Here is a 25738-nt window from a genome sequence, read left to right as displayed (position 1 = left end):
AGATTAGCCGTGGCCATAAAGCAGTGTCTTATGTATTTGTCCTTGTAAAGAAAAAGAAAAGGAGGCACCAGATCTCCTCAGGGAGCAGTTCCTGCTTCTTCCTCTGCTCCTCAGCTTCCTCTAATGGATTTTATCTTCAACATCACAAACGACAGAAAGAGACATTTACAGTCATCTGTAAAGTCCTGAGGATGAATCAGCTCGTCTCTTCTGGGTAAAAAGTCTCTGTATCTTAGAATCAGAAATTGAGAGGATTGTATGGCTTTGAGCTCGGGTGTGTAGTTTAGATTAGATCCAGGGAAGTTTTCTCCTGAACTATGACACTTAAAGGGATAGTGCACCCAAAAATGAAAATTCAGCCATTATCTACTCACCCATATGCCGAGGGAGGCTCAGGTGAAGTTTTAGAGTCCTCACATCACTTGCGGAGATCCAAGGGGAGAGGAGGTAGCAACACAACTCCACCTAATGGAGGCTGACGGCGATAATTTCTCCTTACTTGAGGGACTTCCATAGTTGCACAGAATCCCTTAAAAGGAGTTGCCATTAAAGTAGAGTCAGAGATACCTCAAGTTTTTTTCACCTTGCTTTGATATGCTTGTTGGTCTTTTGTGCAACCGTTTTTTTAAGCAAAAGACCAAGACGAGGACAGGCCCATTAAATATTTAAGAGAATATTTTAAGGAAACCTTAATGAGGATTTAAGGAAAATCTTAATTTAAGGTGTTTTGTACAACTAGCCCCAGTATTTCATTGTGTCATGTCCCCGTCAGAGGCCTTTAAAACTCTGGTCTTTAAATCAGACTGTTGTTGTTAAAGTTTGAAATGAAGTCAGCTGTCATGCGATTTATTACCTTTTTTCAACTATGAATTATGACACCAAAGAAAAACTTTGTCAACGTCTGTTTTACCTAATAAGGTCAAGTGTTTTTAGTCTGTTCATCTGACTTAGATAATTTTATTTCCTGCTGCAAAATGTACCTAGTGGACTGAAAAAGCAATTGATTTTATTATTCTAGTAGGCCACCTAAAGTTGAATTTGTATTTGTAATATTAATAATTTATACATTAATTAGTCTATACTTGAACTGTGTGAGGATACAATATTGCCACACAAAAATATCTCGATACCTTCCTGTATCCCCCACACCTAATATATAATAACAGGCTCTGTCAGGGGGGATCGATCAGTGTTTCAGTGTGATCAGTTTACACACTCCTCTGTTATCTGTATGAAACATGAGTGTGTGCTGAGCAGGCCGGATGGTTACAGTTACAGCAGCAGCTCTGCCTCAATGACAGATTGACTCATTACCTGCTGAGGAGACGTGTGTGACACACTGCACACTGGACTGAATGATGACGACTGATGACTGAGTTTAAACTCTGTGATGCTTTAATGATCGTAGACGAACACTGGAGTCGACAGTGAATGAGATGAAACACTGGATGTTATTATTGTGTTGTATTTATAGAACAGACTTAAAGTCTCAGAGTGTTTATGGGTCTCTACCTGCTGACTGTGCATTACCACAGCTAGCCGTGATTGACTTTGCAGTTACGTGGTTTGAGTCTTAGATCACCAGACCATGAGGTCACACTACAATCATCAGTGTGACATCATTAACATTTGCAGCAGAGATTACATTTCCAAACCAGAGGAGAGTATCTAACTCCAGGTGTATCCTCATGAAGCAGCATTTAGAGTTAAAGTCTGTATTACTGAATTCTAATATTTCTCTTAAAACGTCAACTAGTCTCACTACCACCATTAGTACTAGTGTTTAATTAACCGCCATCCAGGTTGTTTGAGGCTCTTTATCCAGATTACTTGAAGCTCTTTTTCCAGGTTGTCTGGAGCTCTTTATCAAATATGGTTGTTTTTTGTCCGGATTGTTTGAGACTCTTTTCTCAGCTTTGAGGCTCTTCATCCAGGTCGTTTGAGGCTCTTTATCCAGGCTGTTCAGGGCTCTTCATGCAGGTTATTTGGGGCTCTTTTTTGGGGGTGTTTGAGGCTCTTTATTTAGGCTGTCGAGGCTCATTATCCAGGTTATTTGGAGCTCTTTATCCAGGTTGTTCAAGGCTCTTTAACAGGAATTTTAAGACCATATCTAGGTAGTTTGAGGTTCATTATCCAGGTTGTTTGGGGCTCTTTATCCAGGTTGTTCATGGCTCTTTAACAGGAATTTTAAGACCATATCTAGGTAGTTTGAGGTTCATTATCCAGGTTGTTTAAGCCTCCTTTCTCGGCTTTGAGACTCTTAATCCAGGCTGCTCAGGGCTCTTCATGCAGGTTATTTGGGGCTCTTTTTTGGGGGGTGTTTGAGGCTCTCCATCCAGGTGTTTGAGGCTTTTTATTCAGGTTGTTCAAGGCTCTATAACAAGAATTTTAAGACCATATCTAGGTAGTTTGAGGTTCATTATCCAGGTTGTTTGGGGCTCTTTATCCAGGTTGTTCATGGCTCTTTAACAGGAATTTTAAGACCATATCTAGGTAGTTTGAGGTTCATTATCCAGGTTGTTTAAGCCTCCTTTCTCGGCTTTGAGACTCTTAATCCAGGCTGCTCAGGGCTCTTCATGCAGGTTATTTGGGGCTCTTTTTTGGGGGGTGTTTGAGGCTCTCCATCCAGGTGTTTGAGGCTTTTTATTCAGGTTGTTCAAGGCTCTATAACAAGAATTTTAAGACCATATCTAGGTAGTTTGAGGTTCATTATCCAGGTTGTTTGGGGCTCTTTATTCAGGTTGTTCATGGCTCTTTATCAGGGTTGTTTGAGGCTCTTTATCTGGGTTGTTTGAGGCTCTTTATCTGGGTTGTCTTAAGCTCTTTTTCCAAGTTGGCTGGAGCTCTCTATTGAGTATGTTCGAGGCTTTTTGTCTGGATTGTTTGAGCTTCTTTTCTCGGATTTGAGGCTCTTTTTGCAGGTTGTTTAGAGCTCTTTATCAAGTATGTTTGAGGCTCTTCATCCTGGCTGTTTGAGACTCTATCTGGATTGTTTGAGGCTCTTTATCTGGGTTGTTTTAAGCTCTTTTTCCAAGTTGTCTGGAGCTCTTTATTGAGAATGTTCTGAGGATTTTTGTCTGGATTGTTTTAGCCTATTTTCTCCGATTTGAGGCTCTTCATCCTGGCTGTTTGAGACTCTATCTGGATTGTTTGAACCTCTTTTCTCTGGTTTGAGTCTCTTTATGCAGGTGATGTGAAACTCTTTATCCAGATGGTTTGAGGCTTATTATTTAGGTTTTCTGAGGCTCTTTATTTGGGTTGTTCAGGGCTCATTATCCAGGTTGTTTAAGGCTCTTCATCCTAGCTGTTTGAGACTCTTTATCTGGATTATTTGAGACTCTTCATTCAAGTTGTTTAGGGCTCTTTATCCAGGTAGTTTGAGGTTCACTGTGGCAGAAGTTCAGGGCAGAACACTTTGTCAGCCCTGTGTGTGAGAGCAGTCTAATCACATTTGGGGCTTGTACATCGACCAGGAAGGAGTCTGTTAATGGAAAAGTGATGTTAGCTGCAGCTTCCTGCTGGCTGTAACACAATCCATTCAGTCCAGGTCTGACTCTGCCTCCAACAAGCAAACTGAAACCATCAATGAAGAAGGAGTGAGAGAAAACTGCAATTCATCTAGAGAAAGAAATCTCAGAAGAAATGTGTATTAATTCAAAACAGATTTTTATTTTAATCTAACACTTGAATTCTTGTATGAAAATAATTCAGTTATCACAGTAATCTGCTAGAATTCAGACTTCATCCACAGAAGAGGAAGTAAAGGGGGAAAGGAAAGACACGAGCAGATGAAAGCTACTTCATCCGGTCGAGTTTCTAGCCTTGGCAGAGTCTCCATATCTGGGTCATTTTAAAATAACTGAGCTCTGGTGACACGTTTGACAGCTGCAGGCGTCCAACAACCTCAGGCTCACTTTTTTTTTAGCTGTTAGTGTTTGGGATGGTTTTATACCAAAACACAGTCAGTACGTTAACGACATCAGAGAAAATTGATTTATTGTGTTAGTCCGACTAAAACTGGACTTTTAAAATCCCTGTAAACATGTTAGTCTGACTGAAATCGTACTAAGTGAATTTCTCACAGTGGGACTAACACACCCAGATCATGTGACTCCTGCATGTATACAGTCAATCAGACCCAAACTGGCCGAGGCGCTCTGAGCATGCTCCACAGTTTTCGCCCCGGGCTTTGACCCGGAAGTCCAATAGCATTAAATGTGTAAGAGAAGAAGAAGCCGGTAACAACATGGAGAAATCTACATCCAGAGCCGTGACTTTTTGGACGGACCAAATGTACAGAGCTGTAAAGTTGTCCACCATGGTAGCAGTTAGCTGCTAGCTAACCGTAGCTAACTTGTTTGTCCATTGTTTGGTCTGTGACGTAATAGGTCAACAGGAAAAAGGTCCAATACTAACAAGCTGAAAGGGGGCATATCTCCACCTATCGTAGAGGAGTCGCACATACTTGGCTCAATAAATGGATTCCCCTCCCGTGCTTGTATACTGGGACAAGGACAGTAGACTTCACTGTCAGTGATGTCATAATGAATGTTTTTGAGTGTCTGAAACTTTCTACTCGTTTGTGATCAAGTTCAACAGATTTAATTTCCTCTTGTTTTCTGTCTGTTCTTAAAGGAAAATTAGTTTATCACAACTGGGTTTAACGTGTATTTCTCCATCCCAAATAGCTCTGACATATTGTGTGTATTAGAATCAAGTCTTATCAATAAATTGTCCATCAATACTTCTCACAGATGTTTGTAGGAATGCACATTAAATCAACATTAACTTATTTATTAATGATCCGATCAGAACTGTGAAATCAGTCATTATACAGTGTAATGTGTGACCCTAAAACTGTGTGTGTGTGTGTGTGTGTGTGTGTGTGTGTGTTCCCTCAGTGTCTCAGATGGTGATTGAGGAGGTGAGCGTTCTGCAGACTCAGCTGGAGATCGAGAAGTCGTGCCGGGAGAATGCAGAGGCCCTGGCCACAAAGGTCACACACACACACACACACACACACTCAATGATCAATACTATAGGATCAGCAGTGTCGGGGGGGTCCAGCTGGCATTAGCAGGAGAATAGAGAGAGCAGCTGAGTCAGGATGACTCTGCACAGAGACCATGTGACTGTCTGTTACTGACTCCACAGTGAAAGCTGCGTTCTTAAATATTAAAATGTTATAATGTTCAGAGGAAGTTACAACAGGGGCATCATTTATTTTTAATATTTTTAATATATATATAACATTTAGTACACTCGCCAGAAGAAATTTTCCATTGCACGTTTCTGCAAACCTCAGTTACGTTACATTTGTGTGCCTCGTATTGGTCACGATAATGACATCATCGTCTTGTTAAGGTCGGAAAAAATTATGGAGCTCAGGTCCATATATTGTACGATATTGCCTGTTGGGTTTACATGTGTGTTTGTTTGCAAGACTTTCAGCCAACATGACGGCACAATAAACAGCAGGGTTTCAATTTATTAATTTAATTTAAGTTCTTTATTGTCAGTTAACACAAAATAGTGGAAATGTAACTATAGCATATCCTTTGTGTTACACACAACACACACACACACAGTTATGTGTGGGGGTTAGTGCAGGGTCAGCCATAACACGGCGCCCCTGGAGCAGTTTGGGGGTTTGGTGCTTTGCTCAAGCGCACCTTGGCAGTGCCCAGGGGGTGAACTGGCCCCTCTCCAGCTGCCAGCCCACAGTCTATACTTGGTCCCTGCAGGGACCTTCTGGTCCTCAAGCCAGGTCTCCACAGACTACTGCCGCCTGAAAGAGTGCCCGCCCGGTTTCACTAAACCACGAGACTTTGACGCAGCACCTGAACACAATGAACCGAAAAAAGTTAAGAAAGTTAAGAGTATTAACATTGTAGCACAATGCACATTTATATTTATATTTTATTGAATTTGTTTCTTGAGATTTACATACTTTTATTTCAGACTATTTTTCTTACTTATTATAATCCTCTATTCTTTACATTGGAGCAACTGTAACAAATGACAATTTCCCTTCAGGGATCAATGAAGTATTTCTGATTCTGATTCATTACTCTTTATTATGCTCCATATTATCATTATGTCAGTGACATAAAATGATCTTAAAATGACAATATTAATTGTTTTAGCACAATTGTTTTTGGGACCATATATCCTCCAACAGATGCAGTTATTGTGACAGGCCTAGTTTCATACAAATCATATCAACGTTTCTAAAGTGACGTAGTATATGAGTTGACTTTGTCATCAGGAAGGGAGGGGATGGTGGATGTGGTTACACCTGCAAGAGATGTCTGCCAAGCTGCAGACCACTGATCAAAAACAACAAACAAAAAAGGTTGTTTTTTAGTGAGTCATCACTGTTTTTAGCTGCATTTTAGCCATCAAACGTGGTTTTATTTTAGCAACCTGTCACTGTGTTTCCACCGAAGCTTGTGCCAAGTGGTTTTTGTACCTAAACATAACTACATGTTCACCACAGCTTTAGCATATCCGCTACATAATAACGTACTTAACATATCCGCGGTCTGCACAAACGTACACTGCCAACATTTATTCTTGTGGCTGAGTTTATAACATTTTATATTTGTCACAACATCAATGAATATGAAATGTGCTTAATGTTTATTTCAGAGACTCTTTAACATGTGAACACTTTCAGGACCATGAAGCTGTTTGATTTATAGTTTTAATGATGCTGTCGTTGACCCTGTGACCTTTGACCTCCAGCTGAACTGTGAGAACAGGAAGTTGAAGTACCTCAGTCTGTCGTCTCGCCCCTGTTTGGACGAGCTGCTGCCCAGCATCTCAGACTGCATTGCTCTGGAGGCTGACGCAGACGCAGACACTGCAGACGGAAGTCCTGACACCTTCACACAGTACCAACAACAGGTTAAAGGTACAATACGTATAATTCTGTTCACACAGCACCAACAGCAGGTTAACCCTTTGAACTGCAGTAGAAACGGTCCAGTGTATATGTTGGTATTTTTGCTTATTATGATGTCATTTCTTGGAGTATTTTCAAATGCTTTATGTCCCTAAAATCTCTACAACCTAAACCTAAAGGTATGTCAGTCAGTAAACTGTAATAACTGATGTAAGTATTGAAATAGCATCATCAAAAAAAAAATACAGCAGACATTCTGTTTAACCTGCTTCTCTGCGCTTCTGGCACCTCTGCACGTTTTAGCCATCTTTTGGATTGCTTGTAGCATAATGTAATGATGTCATCACACACAGGCAACATGATGCCGTGGAAGATAGAAGCCTTAGCTTTCTGCTGCAAAAATAATGAGTGCTCTAGCTATTATACTTTTTATTATAGATTGTTTTTAAACAGGATCACGTAAACAACGATCTCCTGCGGCCACGACAGGGCCTTTATCTGCCTTTATATCCATGCTCTCCATGGGATGAATCCTAATTTCTACAGCCTATATTAGGAAATGTCTGCTTCGAAACATCACAGTTTTATAAAACATATTTTCCATATACTGTGCTGTAGATACTGATGGTCATGATGATGGACACACCAGAAATATCAGGGTCTAATTGTCACATGTACTGAACACATCGAGGAAAAACGTGGCAGACGCTCTGTTCTCGTGCTGATCATGCAGGATGTAGTCTGTCAGGAATAAACTGTGCCGTTCTGTGCTACTGTGTGTTCTGTCAGAGCTGAGGGAGACGGTGAACACATTACTGGAGGAGAAGAAGAACTTCATGTGTCAGATTCACGAACAGCAGAGACGGATAGAAGAGCTGAGCTCACAGGTGAGGAGGGAGCAGCAGCATCATCAGGGTGCACCTGTGGAGATCTTCATGTCACTTCAGAATATATCACAGCATGTCACACAGGGGTTAATATAGTTTTATGATAAGTTTTCGGCCTGTGACTGAAGACAGGCTGTGAGTTTTAGATGCTGGAGTCTGATTCAGTTGAATTCTTCTTCGCTGTCTGCAGTCGGAGAAAGATCAGGCCGACATGAAGGAGCTCCGTGAAACTGTTGATCAACAAAGTAAAACCATCAAGAGGTTCAACAGAGGTGAGTTACAGCACGCTGCAGAGCCACTGCACCTCACACTGAAGATGAAGTGGAGTTCTGAGGCTGTAAAGTTTAATTAAAGTTAAATACAAAGATGAAAATTAATGAATTAAGAAGACGTTAGTTGAAAATGCTTCGACTTGAATGAACACTGTCGGACTTTATTTCATGAGCATACAGAGACACAACAGGAGCAAACTGACTACATACTGTAGCTCCTGGTCATCCAGCATGCTAATATTAGCATGAAACAAGCTAATGCTGAATGTTAACTGTCAGGTCAACATGCTAACTGTTTGAATCAAATACAGGTTGAATATAAAATATGAGTCTAATCTGTTGTTTTCTGTCTCTCTGTCTGTAGTGTCCATGATGGCGGCTCAGGAGTACGAAGGGATGAAGGACCAGCTCGACTTGGAGCAGAGCCTCAGAGTCAAAGCTGAGACCTACGCACACGAGGTAAAGAGACGATCATGGAAACACGCTTGTTAATCAGCAGCTGTGGCTCTGGAGGTAGCAGGTCATTCAGCGGTCCGATCCTTGTGCTCCTCTAGTCCATGTGTGGAAGCATCCTTGGGCAAATACTGAACCCCAAATTGCTCCTGATAGTTGTGCCATCAGTGTACGAGTGTGTTTAAACTTAGTTGTACAGTAGCCTCGGCCACCTGTGTGTGAGTGGGTGAATGTGACTCTGTAGTGTAAAAGCACTTTTGCAGACACAAGTGCAAGTCCATCCATGCTTCTCTTCCAGGTGTGTATGGTGATGTGTGGCACAGCAGCCGCTGTAGTGGAATCAATCTGCAGACGCTCCAGTTCAAAATGAGACTAAACTTTTATATGACTGTTCATTTTCTGAGCCATGACGAAGGCTAAAGGCCTGTACTCCAGTTGGGTGCTGCTGTCAGCGATAAACACTGACCTGTATTGTTGTGTTGGTAATTAATGTGCGTGTTAATAACGTGCCTGATGAATGAAACGTCCTGAATGTGGTGTTTACTGACCTGAACAATGAAGAGCCTGCAGGATTCAGTCTGTGTGTGATATGTTGTGTTTGTATGTAAAAATGTGGATTTCTCTCTCTTCATTCATCTTTCTCCTCCCCTCCCCCTCCTCCTCCTCCACTCTGTCCTGCAGATGCTGGTGAAGCAGAAGGAGGCCAACAGGCAGAGCATGCTGCTGCTGCAGAATGCTGAGCCCAGCGTTCAGCTCCTCAAAGCTCTGGAGGACGTCGCTGCCATCACCAAAACCCTGGAGGAGGAGCGCCTGCAGCATCAGCAGAAGGTAAACCTGCAGTTTACTGTCAGGAGGAGGTGTGCGTCCTGACGGAGCCGACAGCTGTCATCTCATTTCATCCAGTCTGAGTGACAGGAAGTCACAGTGAAGGACTGAGTCATCAGCAGAGAGGTGTTCCTAAACAACATGATGATTCATCAGGAGTCACCTGGTGACTCACAGTCCAATTTTCTCTCTCGAGCCCTTTGACACAGAGATCACGGTATAGAGCCACTATGAGGTCCCTTCTTTATGTCTCCTGTGTGTTATTTTACACAGAGGCAAACAACAGCTGCCTCATGCTGCTCCCATGTGTTATTTTAGACATGTTGGCATCGCAGAATCCAAAGAGGCATGACGGGTGTGGCATGTAACACAAGGGGAGCCGCAGATTCAGGCGGCTATTTCTTTGGAGGTTCATCATGTGGAGCGACCCCTTTCACCTCGCTTTCCCATGGTCTCATTATTATTATAAGAAGATGACTTAAAGCTGCTTCAAGGTGTGCTCGGACTGTGAAAAGGAGCAGAAAATTTCCTAAACATAATCGGAAATTACAATCGAGTTTGTACTCTGCTACAACGCTGTCATCTAGAATCAGTTAAAATAAAAACAGCAGGTGCATGCGGTAGATAGATGAAGATCCTCCATCACCACCATCGTGTGTGTGTGTGTGTGTGTGTGTGTGTGTGTGTAGGTGGAGAGCCTGGAGGCCCAGCTGGAGCAGAGCTGTGTGAAGAAGCAGCTGGAGGCTCTGCAGAGGCAGCTGGAGCTGCTGGAGGTCGCCAAGAAGGAGGTGGATGGACGACTGGAGCAGGCAGAGAAGAAGAACGAGGAGCTGGAGAAAAGAGGTGGGTGGAGGTGGAGGTGGAGGTGGAGGTGGAGGTGGAGGTGGAGACACACACACAGGGTGGAAACAGCAGGTGGAGTTAAACAGCTGATCAGTCTGAATTCTTCTCCAGGTTTTTAAATGGAAGCGTTCACTCAAGTTAGAGCGACAGTGCTGGTAATAATAACAGTGTATTGTCATAGAACAGTTGGTGCGATATTCCACAAATGACGTACGGTCACGTAATAAACGTAAAGTTAGGATGTTAGATTAATGATTCCCAGATTTCTACCAAACCCTTTGATTCAAGCACAGATTGTGAATGAGGCCCGTCAGGAGCAATGATACGGTGAACTGTCACATGCTAATTAACACATGCACTGGTACTCTACAGTCACCAGTGGCTCATGTTGTTTGACCCAGTTTGACGCTCTGATTGAGCCGACTGAACTCTGTAAAGTCTGGAGTCACGCTGCGTTCAAATGAGGTCGTGTTTACCATGTTCACGAGGAGAGTCCATGTGAACGCCCCGTCTGTTGTGGTACTCACAATCTTTTAAGTTTTGTTCACGACTGTCGTAAACGGGTTCACAGGTTCCATTTGAACGCAGCATCAGGTCTGTGGTTCATCGTTAAAGCCCCCTCCACTCAAAAATGAGTTCTTCTTCTGTTTCTGTTCCTTAAATGTGTGAACCGTCTTGTTTTGGAAAGATTTTGGATTTTTTTTGATGTGATAGTCTGAGTGTGAAAGGGAAGGAGAGAGAGAGAGAGAGAGAGGATGACATGCAGCAAAGGGCTGCAGGCTGGAGTCTGAACTGTGGCAACTGTGGCAAGGATGCTGCCTTTGTATATGGGACGCCTGCTCTATCCACTAGGCCACAGGTGTCCAAAAATGTCTTAATTTGACTTTACTGACATTCAACTTAGATAGGTCACTGATATGAAAGCCAATCATTGTCTAGTCTGAGTGGGCGGAAGTTCGCTGCATAGGTCAGGCACTCATTGGGCGGACCGAGCCACCCACTGAAGTCCCGCCCTACCACCTCCAGTTGTCATAGTCAACAAAAATCCTTTACTAACTTTTGCAGTGTTTGATCTTGCGGGGATGTAGCCATTTTTCTGCCATGGTTCGCATCCTGTAGGTGATATTTTTGTGGGCGTGTTACACCAAAACCTGTTTCCCCCCGGCAATATTTTTGCAAGCGCTCCGTTGCTGTGGCACCGCCCAGAACGACTGTGATTGCTTGAAAGAAATACAAGCAGCCGGGGCGTTTTTTTCTCCAATCTCAAAGTGAGAGTCATGAGAAAGGTCTGGTGAGCGAGACTAATGGTGCGTTCGTTTTATACTCGGAGGTCGGAAGTGGGAATGACGTCAACTCCAAGTTGACAACAGTTTTTGTATTCTAGTTGACAACGGTGGATAAGTCAGAAAAAAACAGGGACGTCACCGTTCTACCGTTGGGCTAGCCATAGCCACTGTTAGCAATTTCAGTTGATAACAACGCTCTATGTGGCATTTTGCACATACAGACGGCATAGCAACACGCCCACGGATAAAAATTGAACAGTACTATGGGTATGGCTGACCTAATGTAAAACAAATAAGATAGAATTGCTATAAACAGTACTTTAGCAGTGTCTACTCACTATGTATGTGACCGGCAGCCATCATGAATTCGTAAGTCGGGGTTGATGCGGTTGCTCCGAGTTTCCGAGTTGGAAATCCGACCTCAGGGTGCGTTCGAGTTTAAATTTCCGACTGGGAACTGGGAATTTCCGACCTCCGAGTACAAAACGAACGCAGCATAACTACAGCAGTAGGAAACTAATCGACAGGGGGACACACTTCAAATCGTTTCAAATCCCACAGTTTGATTTCAGGTTTTGTAAAGTCAAATAAAACACTGGAACAGTAAATCAATAGATATTGAACAGAAGTTGTGATGTGTGTTGTGTAGGGAGTATGTTAACAGGTCATTACGCGTGGCTGTGGCTATTATAGTGCCAGTACCACAAATTCATCATGTGTATCTGTAAACCATCATCACTGTTATATTTTAATCATTATTATTACACTTCAGACAAATAGTTGACGATTCATTTATAGCTCTGATATTGAAACACACTTTATAAATTGATTGACTTTGGATTCAGGATGAAATCAAAAGATAAAAGAATGTGGAAATAATGGCTCAAATGGTAAGCTAATTAAAAGAATGATAATAACATCCATCATGCAGAGGCCAAATAATTAATTAGGCTAATTAAGTTTATGAATGTGCCCTCTGGTAATATTTCGCACAACACAGTGTAGACTGCAAAATAACATAATCTTTTCCTTTACATTTATGGTGAGAGCAGCGAGAACTTTGAACTTGATACTTAAAAAACATAAATTGGTGCATAAAACGTAGCCAGAATACTGGAAATTAAGCATCAGAAACCCCAAATCTCCTGGAGGAGGACCCCCAGGACGCCTCATTTGATTTGTGTTCCCCAGGCATGGGGCCATTACGGGTGTGTCCCTATTTTCCCACATTGAAGGTGGCAACCGTAGTCTCCCCATTCCACAGTTGTACCTTTTATAGAGTGGCGAGGTGGCATGACAGTGCGGTATTCCCGCCTTGAACAGGCAGAGTAAAGGCTTTATTTGGGGGGAATCTTTCTCTTTAGATGCTAAATGCTTCACTATGTTCCCCAGCTGGTCTCTAACTGTGTCTGTCTGCTGCTGAGCAGGTAGAGTACAGTGGCTATGAGAGCAGTGAGAGTAAGAGTACAGTATAAAAGTGTCAGCGGCGTTTATGACCCATCTGCTGCAGGGAGGCTGGCAAACATGCCCAGTTTCTCTCCCTGCGTGCGGCGCGGCATCTGTCTGCTTTAAATGGGTCACATGAAGTCGCGGCCAAAACCACCAACTGACTTCACCCAGAAACCGTTAAAGAGGGACACAATACACACAGAAGGCTCTTTCATGGCGTGCACAGATAGTGTGTTGGGTCAGAGGCTTCACTCTGTGGTTAAACCCGGAGGCTGAAGGGATTCGCATCATCAGAGCTCCAGCAGGAGGAAAGACGGAAACACCTAAATGAGATAACGTGACAGCACGTACGTCAATAAAAACATGAAGAAAGCTTTTATTGTGACAAAATTAAAATGTCTTTAAACGAGTACTTCCTAATTAACAGCCTCCAAATTGATCAAATTTGTTGCCTTATCAAACATTTTTAATCATAAATTAACATGTTTCAACCATTAAATGTGATCAGGTTTTGGACCTTGTCCACTTTTGTGTCGTGAGTGGCTGCAGACTGACTTGGCAGAGATGGCTGCCATCTTGTTTTTACATGGATTAGACTATTAGACCACTTGATGACACAAAAAATGGCCGAGGACAAGAGGTCTAAGTTATGCAGAATTAAGCATAAGGTCCAGTAAACCCAAAGTGTGATGTCCTCATATGAAGACAACACATGGTCTCAAGAGGATATGCTAAATAAATTCTGTAAAATATTTTTACTGAATGTGTCAAACAGCATGATTCAGGTCTGACCAGAGAATAAATGTAAACAGAGACCCTGATGTGACGTGACACGCAGTGTGTGACACACAGTATAGCAGGTGTTGTATTCACTACTTTCCTTCCTCTCCACAGTCAACGAGCTCCAGGAGACCCAGAAAGAGGTTGCCGTGACGACCAACCCGGCGCCCCCTCCCCCTGCACCTGGGGTTGCACCACCTCCCGCCCCTCCCCCACAGCCGCCTCCTCCCCCTCCTCCTCCTCCTCCACCCCCTCCGCCACCTCCCCCCTCGAGATGCAACCCCCTCAGGTGAGAGCAAGCCAGACACATGATACTGTGATCACTGTGGAGGGAGACGTTATGTTTTTGGCTCGTCCATCTTATTCTTGTAAACACTATATCTCAAGAACACCTTGAGGGAAGATTGAACCACCTTTAAAATCACATAAGGTTCTCTGACAGACATAAAAGCACCAACAGAAATGACAGAAACAGAGGTTGAAAACATTTATTTATGATCCATTTGTTTTCTGATCAGCTGATCCGTTCCTGATTGATCACAGCAGCTTGTCTCTCCCTCTGTCAGCTCTCTGATCGCCATCATGAGGAAGTCATCCAAAGGCTCTAAAGCCTCTGTGAAGATCGAGCAGCCTCCAGGTGAGTCTCGCTGCACCTCCACGTGTCATTAAATAACATATCAGCACGATATTGTATCACAGAAACATTTGATATCAGATAAGAATGTTTTTTTATTTCCCGTCCACTCCAATGGACATAAGCTTTCTAGGATGTCTAGATCTATGGTTACTGTCCTCTGACTGGCACAGACTTATTTGACGGGATGTCTTTAAACCAATCACAGTGTTCCACATTGTTTAAAATGGACTGCAGTCGAGCCACGCCCCCTTTTTAACATATGTCTGACCATGAGGCAAAGAGGAAGCACAAGGCATATTTCAGTCTGTTAATCATAATGTGAAAGTTCATTATTTGAGTTTAAACTGTGTTTAAAGAAAATCACGAGATGTTAAATTACTGACATAGCTCAAAAAATCATGTGAAAGATTTACAGCTTTTAAATGGATCTGAGTGTCACAGAAAAATTAATAGCTAACGCCATGTTTGTGTCTCTGTAGCTGGCGAGGGCGACGACGTGAAGGCGAAGGCAGTGAATGAAATGATGGAGAGGATCAAACATGGCGTCGTCCTGCGGCCCGTCAAGAGTCAGGAGAGCAAGGTAAGGACGAGACGGACACACTGAGACAGAGGTTTGCTTTTATTTTTAATTTATTCCATTTAATTAGCCTGTATTTTACATTTAGGCGTTTTGGGATCATAAAATAATGTGGAACATCCAGAAGAATTCACCTGCAGTGGCATCCAGGAAACATTTGATTCACTTTATTGTCACAGTGCTACATGTTAAAAACACAGATCAAAACTTCTGAACCAACAAATTGGCTCACCGATACCCCTGAATCCTGCACAGTAATATGACAAATTGAAAACATGTTTTACTTGTGATTTAATTAAAATATGTAATCAGGTGCTTTGTTGCCCACAAACCTTTTCAAAAGAACTCATTAATTTTGACCCTGCGTCCAACAACAGTGAAGAGATCAAAGGTCAAAGGTCACAGCTCCCTGACACTCAAACACTCCTGTGACCTCACAACGATAAAATAAAAACCATCTTCCTGCTCCGTCATCATGTTTTACTGTAACTGTGCTCCTGCTGTAAAGACGAGGCCGTCAGTGAACTCTGTGTGTCGTCTGAATGCACTCTGCCTGATTGACTCCTCTCTTTCCTCCCCATGTGTCTCCACAGAGAGCAGCTATTAAAGTGAGTATATTGATGTTTGCATCAATCTTCACTGTCGCTGTCTGACCCCTCACACACACACACACACACACACACACACACTGCAGATCCCACATACACATCTCTAACATCCATTTGATGGGCTGGACTCTGTGTGCCTGTCGGGTTCTTGTGCATTTAGGCCCCGTTTCCACCGAGCAGTTCAGTTCAGTTCAGTACGCATTTTTTCTGTTTCTACTGTGAAAAGTTGTGGATGGTACCAATGGAACCGTTTCCATACTGTCCCCATGTTTGGTCCCCCCTCTGTTGGGGTACCTAGCACACAGATCTGGTACTAAAAGGTGGAGCTGTGAACACTGCAGTCTGATTGGTCAGTAGAGGACGGTCACTCTGCTCAGGGCTGAGTTGTGTCTGGTTTTGAGGCTCATGTAACCACTGTTCATACTGTGGAGAGTTTTATTAGTAAACTGTAACTATAAAATGAAAAGATGTTTTGCTGCCTCTCACAGCAGCTGGAGTCTGAGAAAAAATAACTTCATTCACTGGGCCGACTGCCGGCAACTTTTAAGGTGGAACGTTAACTTGTAATGTTACTCAATGCATGAGTTGATGACGTGAATCCATCAGCACACCTTAAATTTCACTGTGACAACTTTGACCATCACTTTAGTTTTTATATGACACACACTTTTAGTAATGACTTTAAAAATATAGATTAATTAATAGATTAATATTCTAATCCTCACTTCCTGTGGGCTACAGCAACACTAAACCCCTGAGCTTGCCTGAGAAGGACTAAATGCACAAAGCTGCTATTTTTAAATATCCCATGGAGAGAGACTCTCACTGCAGCCTGTTCTATTTTGTTGTGAAAATGTGGGCGTGCAGCCTCGTTCTGTGGACGATAAACCAGGTGCAGACTTCCATCTGTGTCACCGCTGATGAGGAAATACAGCGAGTGCTGGACGGAGCAGTGAGTGACAACAACCCCGCCCACATTTAAGAGGACTGTCTGAACAGACCGAGGGTCTAGGTACCATGTCTGAAGAGTTACTGCTGGTTCCAGAGGTACTGGAACCAGTACCTCTGGAAGAGTTTGGTGGAGACGGGGCTTAGGAACGGTTCTGTTGTGGCTTTACTCAGTGAGTTCAGCCTCAGAAACACTTTGATGCTTCGCCCAAATCAAAGATAAAAATCACAAAGTCCTGATTTGGTAAAAAGCTATTTCCACCTGCACAGAGTTTCTGAAATGCTGTAACTAAACATAACTCTACATAACTCCTGTTTTATGATAAAAACAAATGAATTGTGTTTTTATGTTTTTTCCAGCCACCAGTGATCTGTGAGGAGAAACCACAGGAGAGCGCCATGGAGGAGCTGAAAGGCATCCTGGTAAAGATGACGTTTCATCAGCTCTGTTACACTGATGTGTCCAAAGGAAAATGTGTTTGTGAAATTCCATGACTGTTGCAGGTTTTCCATGACTATGTGATCATGTAGCTTTAATCCGAACAATCAAACTGTTTCACTGACACTGACACATGACGACATGCTGTCTTGACTGATTTCACTGATGAACAAAAGCAGTTGTAGATTTGGTGCTTGATGAACTGAGTGACAGTTGTGTTCGGCTCTAGGAGACGGTGAAGCGGAGCCCCAGCCGAGGTTCTCAGGAGGCGGTGCCGTCGCCACCTGGGAAGAAGGACAGCGAGCTGGAGGTCATCCTGAGACGCCGACGCAACAAGGCAGGAGAAGCTGGCTCTGGAGGTAAATGCATCCTGCGGTCTCAACTGAGAGTTGAGTCTGTCAGCTCTCATGATGTCGTGTAGTTTTACCGAGAAAATAGTCAACGACATCCTGCTGTATGAGCTGTGTTGTGTGTTAAGCTCTGAAAAACTCTTTAAACTCTTAAGTTTGTTGATAAAATATGATTCATATGATTCACTGTAAAAAACAGTTTGTGTGGAGGAGAGACGAAGGCAGCTGGTTCACATCAGGTCAAACTGTCAATGAGAGTGAGTGCTGTTATTAACACTGCACGTCTGTGTGTGTGTGTGTGTGTGTGTGTGTGTGTGTGTGTGTGTGTGTGTGTCCAGCAGAGGGCGCTCTGCTCCACAGAATAAATGAATGACACACTCAGTGGTGTAACCAGGTCAGATTCATGCTGCTGTGAACTGATCTGATTTTCCATCATCGATTGACCTCGTCTGGCTCGATGAAACACGAGAGCCTGATCTCAGATCTGTTAAATATTTAGAGTCAACACACGATGGACTCTGTCTGAAGGAACGATGGTTCAATCTAAACTTTATTTTCTTTCCTTTTAAAATCATGATCAGTGAAGGTGAGAAGAGTCAGACAGGTTTCTGACTGTATCAGCAGATGTATAAAGTTTTACACTGTATTCATGGCTCCTCTACAGGTGATACTGCCATAATGTAATAGCACTAATAATGGAAGCATCATGGGTATCTGTACTTCTGATATTAATGTACATTTGGCTGATAATAGTACTTTGACTTGGATCTTCTCCATCAGTGAACACAGAGGCTTTGTTGTAACAGAAGCAGGAGAATCAGGACAATCTGGAGGTTCTGTGTTGGATCTTTGACTCACGTCTTCTTTCTGTCGTCCCAGCTGTGACTCACAAGAACTCATTCTGGATCTTTCTGTCTCTTTCCTGTCCAGATGAGCGGGAGGGCCAGATGAGCCACGTCTCCTCCTCAGACAGTCTGAACGGGGGGCGCACCAGCAGCGAATCGGGCAAAGATCCAGAAGGGCCTGGGGGGCTGACTGTCCCCTTGGATTCTACAGTTCCCAGGGTCAGTCCCGAGCGGCGTGGGTCGGGGCCGGGGCCGGGGCCTGTCGTAGCCAGGAGGAAGAGCTCGGATACCACAGGCAGAGAGGCCAGAGTGGGGTCATGGCAGGAGAGGAGGTCCTGCAGCTCCCTGTCTGAGAAGGAGATGGCAGGGACTCCGCTGAGTAACGGCTGCGTCATCAGGTGGAGTATCAGAGACAGGGAGGGGACAGCAGAGATGGGAGGAAGGAGGGAGAACAGGCGGGGGACAGGATGGGGGACTGCAGGGAAGGGACAGGGAGGAGGAAGCAAGGAGGGAGGGGGACAGAAATGAGGGGACAGCAGGGAGTGGACAGTAGACATGGGAGGGGACAGGGAGGAGGGTAAAGGGAGGGGCACAGCAAAAAGGGGACAGAAGGGAGGGAACGGGCATAGACAGTGAGGGGACAGTAGAGATGGGAGGGGACAGCAGGAAGGAGAGCAGCAGGGAGGGAGGGGGACAGAAATGAGGGGACAGCAGAGGACAGCGGGGACCAGGACAGCGGGGAGCTGAGCTGCAGCTAACAATCCCTTTCACTGTATATTTAAAGATTCTTTAAAAATGTATTTTATTATTTTGTATTAATATGTAAAATTTGTGTGTCCTTGCTGTCCAGCGTGGGGGACGACCATCAGAATGATCAGAATGGGACTGAGACGTGCGTCCAGTCTAACGGAGTCAAACCCAGTGAGGACGAGCACGCCACCGTCTGCGCCGCTCCTGTTAACGGCAGCAGCGACGCCGAGTGTTAGGATGGAGTCTGAGGATCCCCGGCTCCATATCTGCTCTGTGCTTTTATTGGCTGATGTGAGAGTGATGTCATCGCTCTGATTTTCACTCTGACATCAGCAGGTTCAGGGTGCGATCACACGTCTGTCGTCTGTTTATCAGGTGAAGTTTTGTATTTGTGTTTTGTTTTTTTGGATTTACACATTTAAAATCTAACGAGGCGCTGTGAGGTCACGTCACATGACTAACATGTAGCTGATTCCATTTCCTGAAGCTTTCTCACCAGTATGAGTTTAAATGTCACAAATGAAGTTGGACTTGTTGCAGATAAAAACATGGTGGATGTGAACGCACCCTGACCTGAGTTGCAGCCATTGTAGAAGCCCTGAGACAAACTGCATCTGTCGCTCATCAATAATACTTTCAGGCATCTTAAAATTATTCACATGTAAGACTGGAAAAAGTTAAATGTCACTCTTTAATTGAACTTAAATAAAGTTAAGTATTATGGATTGAATGTTCTCACAACTCAGTGAAACTACATGTAGAACAGACTCTCTGAACGATGACAAACGGTGGCGACGGAGCGGTCACTGTGGGGCTCTCTACAATGGCTCATCTTATCAGTCTGTCTGTCCACCACTGGATCCTGGAGGACAGACAGACAGACTGAACTGGACGAGGGAAGCTGCACTTCTTTGCACAGAACTTCAGTTTTCTTCAGACACTTGTACAATGACTGCAGAACTTTAGGTTGATGTTCTTCTTTCAGTTTTCTGTTTGATGCACAGAGGATGTGTTCACGATCACTTTGTGTCATCAGAAGGAATGCACTGTACTTCTTAGAATCCAGCTCTCCTACTTCTGCTGCTCCTCCTCTTCTTCTTCGCTCTCAGAGCTGCACAGTTGATTCACATCTTACTAACGTCATCAGTGGTGACACTGAAACACAGGTGACTTTGTTGAAGCATATGCTTTTCCTTTCGATTAGGGCTGGGACTAACTGCTGAAATGAGAACGTTATCAATAGAAACTGATGTTTTCATCACTGTCAAAGTGTTTGAATCAATAATCATCAGTGTGGAAAAAATGTCAATGCACAAAAATAGTGTAAGTCTCAAGTGCTGCCCTGAGCACACACTGGAGGCGTCACACTGCAGCTCATCAACAGACGACCACACAACGTTATTGCTGCTTTACTACTACTACTAATGTGGCTCCTGCTAAACACCTCGTGAAGTGCACTGGGCTTTGAAGCTAATTTCCATAGTGCCCAGTAGTAATGCAATTTTTTTCGGTCTGTCACTCGATGACCTGCGGCCCAAAAAGACTTTTTACCATGGCAAAAGAGATGCTTGTGAATCACTGGATACATTTCTTTGAGCGTCAAACCCTGCAAAATGTCTCATTTTACTATCGAGATTTGATCCATTTGGTTTAATAACATTTGGAGAGTCCAGAAGAGCCTCAAGATTAAATCTTTTGATCCCCATTTAAGTAAGCAGAGCGCTAAGTCAAAGTAAGCCGTTCGGCCTGCCACTACATCTCCCTAAATCTTACACACTCACGTTTCCATGCACAGTTAAGTGGAGCTCCAGTTCCAGCTGGACGAGGACATTTAACTGGACTACTGTCCTTGTCCCAGTGTACAAGCACGGGAGGGGAATCCATTTATTGAGCCAAGTATGTGCGACTCCTCTACAATAGGTAGAGATATGCCCCCTTTCAGCTTGTTAGTATTGGACCTTTTTCCTGTTGATCTATTACGTCACAGACCAAACAATGGACAAACAAGTTAGCTACGGTTAGCTAGCAGCTAACTGCTACCATGGTGGACAACTTTACAGCTCTGTACATTTGGTCTGTCCAAAAAGTCACGGCTCTGGATGTAGATTTCTCCACAGCGGAAACTGTGGAGCATGTTCAGAGCGCCTCGGCCAGTTTGGGTCTGATTGACTGTATACATGCAGGAGTCACATGATCTGGGTGTGTTAGTCCCACTGTGAGAAATTAGATTTGTACGATTTCAGTCAGACTAGTTTTCAGTTTTAGTCGGACTGACACAATAAATCCATTTTGTCTAATGTCATGTAAACGTACTGACTGGTGGCAGAGAGGTCAGGAGGTCACCAGATTCTCTGGGGTCCATAAGTGGACACAAGAAATTTCATAGTTTCACCATCATCACTCTCCTCAGGCCTCATCATCTGCAGGACAAAAACACACCACAAATTCTTCTCTCAATGCGATCAGTAATTGGTCCCAGCCCTAACTGTGATAACAGAAGTTCCACTGAACTTGGTTTTCACCGATGAAGACTCCACCATGTGGCTGAGAGCTCCAGAAAAACAAAGTCAATCGACCTCCTTTCCCGTAAAACTGTTTTCTGAGGTCAAGAACGAACCCTCAGGCTCAAACTGACTGATGTGTTGAGGTGTGACTGTGCAGCCCTGACTGTCGTCTCCAGGTATTTAGAGTATCTCCTCCATTTAGTCCAACCTCTTCCTGAGTCTGAATGGAGGGAGGCTGAGTGAAAACATCCAGGAACAATAATTACAACCAGGGTAAATTTAAAGTACTGTTCAGAACGCGCTGCACGAGGAGAGGATCTGTCCTGTTCCTCCTCTGCAGCTGCTGAGGCTCCAGTCCAGGTTTCAGCGTGTCGACTATCAGCGTGTTGTGAGGCTTGTGATGCATGTGGAACAGAAATGTGAGTGATACTTCAGGTTTAGAGAAACAACAGCAGAGACAGTAGCACACTTCCAGCTAAACCACATCGAACCAAAATGTTCTCAGGGTCCTCGGGACAAACCCACTCTGCAGGTGTTGACAGCAAAGCAAACTGAAAGCCATTGTTTTAAAACAAGTGAAGGATCAGATCGGCTTCAGAGGAGTGAGGTGTTCTTTGTCTACCTCTCCACAGACACCTGTTCGTCCTCACTTACATATTATGCTGTGAAAACGTCCCTCCACCAGAGACAAGATGTCTTCCACACGCCTTCCTCACTGAAACTGAGACGCCCCCGTTGTTTCTGTGCTCAGCGTCACATTTCACCGTGCATTCCTTGACTTTTATTTCGTAGGGCTGTACTGTCTATATATATAAAGCTTTCCTGACACGTGATGCAACGTTAATAAGAATTTTGAAAAGTATGCAATTACATAAGGCACATTTGTATGATGCTTTCACGCCTTGTCATTCTTTCTTCAAACACAGGATCACATTTAAAAGTGCATTTTGTTCTGTCCATTCAGTGTATTTGATTCCAATGCAAAGGAGCAGGCATGAAGGGGTTAATCAGGCTGCACATTAATCAACACACCAGAGCCGCTGAGCTGCAACAGGCCTGATCATGATGCATACGGAGGCCTTGCTCCGGCCTGCAGCCGCGTTATGTTTTGGGTCCTTGCACTGATTGCATAGTTTGTGGAACAAAGGGATTTACTGTACCTGACAGAGTTTGGCTGACTATAGATATTGTGTGTGTTTGGGATATAAATGGAGTGTTGAAAAGTTTTTTAAAAACATGGGTTTTCATTTTAGCATCACTTGAAATAAACTGAAACTAAAACATGTGTGTGTCTTTATTTAAAAAAAGCAATCAACAAAAGCCTCTGATGGAAAGAAAGATATCTACTAATATATAGTTTTCTTAAATGTACTCACAGACCCTCACTGGTATCGATCCAGTTTGTGTGTCAGAAAGTTCTGCCTTTGGGTGAACTTACCCTTTTAAGTTTTATTTTGTGAGACATAATTTTTGTACTTTACATTCGTAATAGTAGTAAAGTGCATTGGTTTTACATTACGACATTTTAGAGGGAGTATTGTGCTTTTACTCCACTGTTGACTGATCAAATCAGAACTCAAGCAGTAAAGAAAACAGAAACACAATTAGAAAAAGACATCCTGCAAAATCAGACACAATCCAGAGACTCAACAGACAGTGTCCAGAGTCAAAGATAAAGCAGAGGGTGAAGAATGATCCTGGAACAAAAAGTTTAAGTATATAAAATGGAGCTCTGAGGAACAAATATAAGTGACACGATAAAATGAATGCATGTCGTCTGTTGTAAAACCCAAGAAATGTATTACTGTAGCCTATAATCTTGACACAGCAAGCATGATGCAGTTTTAAAGGACTTCCTGACTTCAGGAGCTCAACAGAAACATTTGTGAACAGAGAGATTTGGACTGTATTTGGATGATACAGGAAGTCATTGAGGAAACCAGTTACTGAACAAAATGAGTGGCTATGTGATGTAAATGATGTTGTAGGAAATTATATTTCCACTAGACTGGCTTTAACATGATACCTTTGATGTTAGCAAATATGTTCCCAGGCTAAGTAACTTTATTTTTATGTCACCTGTCAAGAGAATAAATAGAAATAAAGTGCCTTTAAAGAAAAAAAAAAGCCCCTATTAGGCCTACTTTAATTTGTTGGCATATGACTGTGGGCTGACTACAGTGGCCCTTTTGGGCCATTCAGGCCAAGAAGAGGGGCCTTTGGAAGTGATGCCTCCATTTACGGCAGTGACACTTTAGTGTATGGAGATTTTAGGCTGTACACAAAGAGATAAACATGCTGTGTGTTGACTCTAGATGTTGCCTCCCACATTACCCACAACGTCAGGCTAAAACAGAATGCTATCTTGCCCACAAAAAATTAATATATTTTATTATTATTTTATCTTCCATGAGTGTTTGAACTGCCTTTATTATGTCTTTTTTATTATGTGTTTACAGAATGGACAGTAAATTTTAAACTAATGGTTTCTGTCTGTAAACACCTACAAAGGCTGGAGGACAATAATGAGCTGTTAAGCCTTTGAGACCTGAGCAAATTGGCTTGATTTCTTTTTAAAACATGGGAAGAACAAAGAAGGCAATGAGCAACGACAGAAGAAATCAGAATCAGAAATACTTTATTGATCCCCGAGGGTAAATTATTTATGTTACAGGTGCTCCTTGCAAGAGAGGAAAGATACGTGAAAATATAAGAAATGTAAACAATAGTATTTACAAATATATAGTTAAATGAACAGGAGTTTGTTAATAATTCCTGTTTATTTAACTATATATTTGTAAATACTATTGTTTACATTTCTTATATTTTCACGTATCTTTCCTCTCTTGCAAGGAGCACCTGTAACATAAATAATTTACCCTCGGGGATCGATAAAGTATTTCTGATTCTGATTCTGAAATGACCCAATAATTAGCACGAAATTAGTAAAAAGAGAAAATTAATGGGCCAGTGTGTAAAATGGGTTGGAAACAGTGACATCAGTGGTCAAATTCTAGATTGCAGGGCTCACTCGCTCACCCCTCCCGTCGGGTAAATGACAGTGGCCTCGTAGGGACAAAAAGCCTTGCGCAGACAAGAGTTTTTCAGGAGTAGGTCTATCTAGCGACAAGGTGAATGTTTATTTAGAAATCTAAACCATGTTACGATATTGTAATGAATCCCTCACGAGCAGGAGACCAGAGGAGCGTTCGGGAAAAAGGTCCGTTTATTTGAGCACTCCAAAAACACTAACACTCCAGGGGGTAAAAGACTCTGTCCCAAACTCTGACTCTTCTAGCGTAACACACACACTTCATACACACATACTTGTTTACAGTACCTAGCAGGGCAGCCCTCCCCTCTCTGCTCCACCAATCTCCAGCCCGCACACTGACTGACAGCGTAGCCTGTAAACAAAACTCAGCTGTTTATTTAGCCTAGCAATATCTCCGGACTATAGCAGCTGCAATGGACGACTTTGAACGCAATTTTGAAGAGTTTCTTGTAGCGGACACAGACCCAGAGCCATACCTGTTTGAGCCGGAGCATACAGATGAGGAACTCCATGTGTTTGATGCTGAGCGGGCGAGAAGAGAGGCTGAATCCTCCGCTCCCATTTGGCTGCACAGAATGGGATTCGGTGCTACTGCTGCCATCGTTGGGGAGATATATCATCAGGAGGAAAAGCGCCGCAGAGAGTGCATCACAAGGAGTGAAGTTGCGTCTTCTTTTCCTCGCAGATGACGGTTCGGGTTCATTCTCTCTTGTTGCGTGGTAAGTGTGGTCCATTCGCAAACTTTATAACTAAAAAAACTTTTCACTACTCTCTATTGACGAACTACTAACACTCTGCTGTTTCCTCCTCCTTCTTCCTTCCTTCTGCTGTCTTCGTTGGTTTATTTATACACACGAAACGCGTTCTCTGGCTGGCTGGATTGTCCGCTCGGGCTGCCGTACATACATGGCGGCGCAAGATGGCGACCTCTCTAAAGCAAGGCCCTTGCTATATATATATATATATATATATATATATATATATAAAAGCATAATTATAAGGCTACGAAAACCAAACGAATTTTATTTTATACCGATTATACACTTATATAAACATATTAATGGATAGATTATTCAGATTCAGATTCAGATTTGACAATAAACCATGCCAAATATTACACACTGGCCCTTTAAAGCAAGGCAATTAGTTAAAAAAAAAAAAGAAAAAAAGAAAGAAAGAAAGAAAAAAGAAAAATAGTTTAAGTTAAACAAACAAGGAAATTATGCGAAAAGAGTGTGTAAAAATAGTTTCCTAGTTTTTGTTTTTAAATAATTTTCTATTTTTTTTTCATTTTTATAATTTTGATTTTATTTTATTTTTAAT

At 43.0% G+C, this 25738-nt stretch overlaps 1 protein-coding gene across 1 annotated transcript in view; it reads left to right on the top strand.

Annotated features, from left to right (window-relative positions):
* The window catches only part of shtn3 (shootin 3), a 45371-nt gene extending 22728 nt beyond the window's left edge, over positions 1-22643 (top strand). Inside the window, exons 3-17 of the mRNA XM_033632649.2 lie at positions 4902-4996; positions 6748-6916; positions 7697-7794; positions 7985-8066; positions 8431-8525; positions 9201-9347; positions 10034-10187; positions 13817-13991; positions 14269-14339; positions 14819-14919; positions 15510-15524; positions 16833-16895; positions 17141-17270; positions 18192-18504; positions 18957-22643. Of these exons, the coding sequence (XP_033488540.2) occupies positions 4902-4996; positions 6748-6916; positions 7697-7794; positions 7985-8066; positions 8431-8525; positions 9201-9347; positions 10034-10187; positions 13817-13991; positions 14269-14339; positions 14819-14919; positions 15510-15524; positions 16833-16895; positions 17141-17270; positions 18192-18504; positions 18957-19092 (1844 nt within the window). The 3' untranslated portion in view covers positions 19093-22643. The remainder of the gene's footprint in view (positions 1-4901; positions 4997-6747; positions 6917-7696; positions 7795-7984; positions 8067-8430; positions 8526-9200; positions 9348-10033; positions 10188-13816; positions 13992-14268; positions 14340-14818; positions 14920-15509; positions 15525-16832; positions 16896-17140; positions 17271-18191; positions 18505-18956) is intronic.
* Positions 22644-25738: the final 3095 nt, after the last annotated feature.

Source organism: Epinephelus lanceolatus, chromosome 7 (assembly GCF_041903045.1).
Source record: "Epinephelus lanceolatus isolate andai-2023 chromosome 7, ASM4190304v1, whole genome shotgun sequence".
Classification (NCBI taxonomy): Eukaryota; Metazoa; Chordata; class Actinopteri; order Perciformes; family Serranidae; genus Epinephelus; species Epinephelus lanceolatus.
The sequence above is the reverse complement of the archived record's forward strand: the minus strand, read 5'-3'. Positions and strand labels throughout refer to the sequence as shown.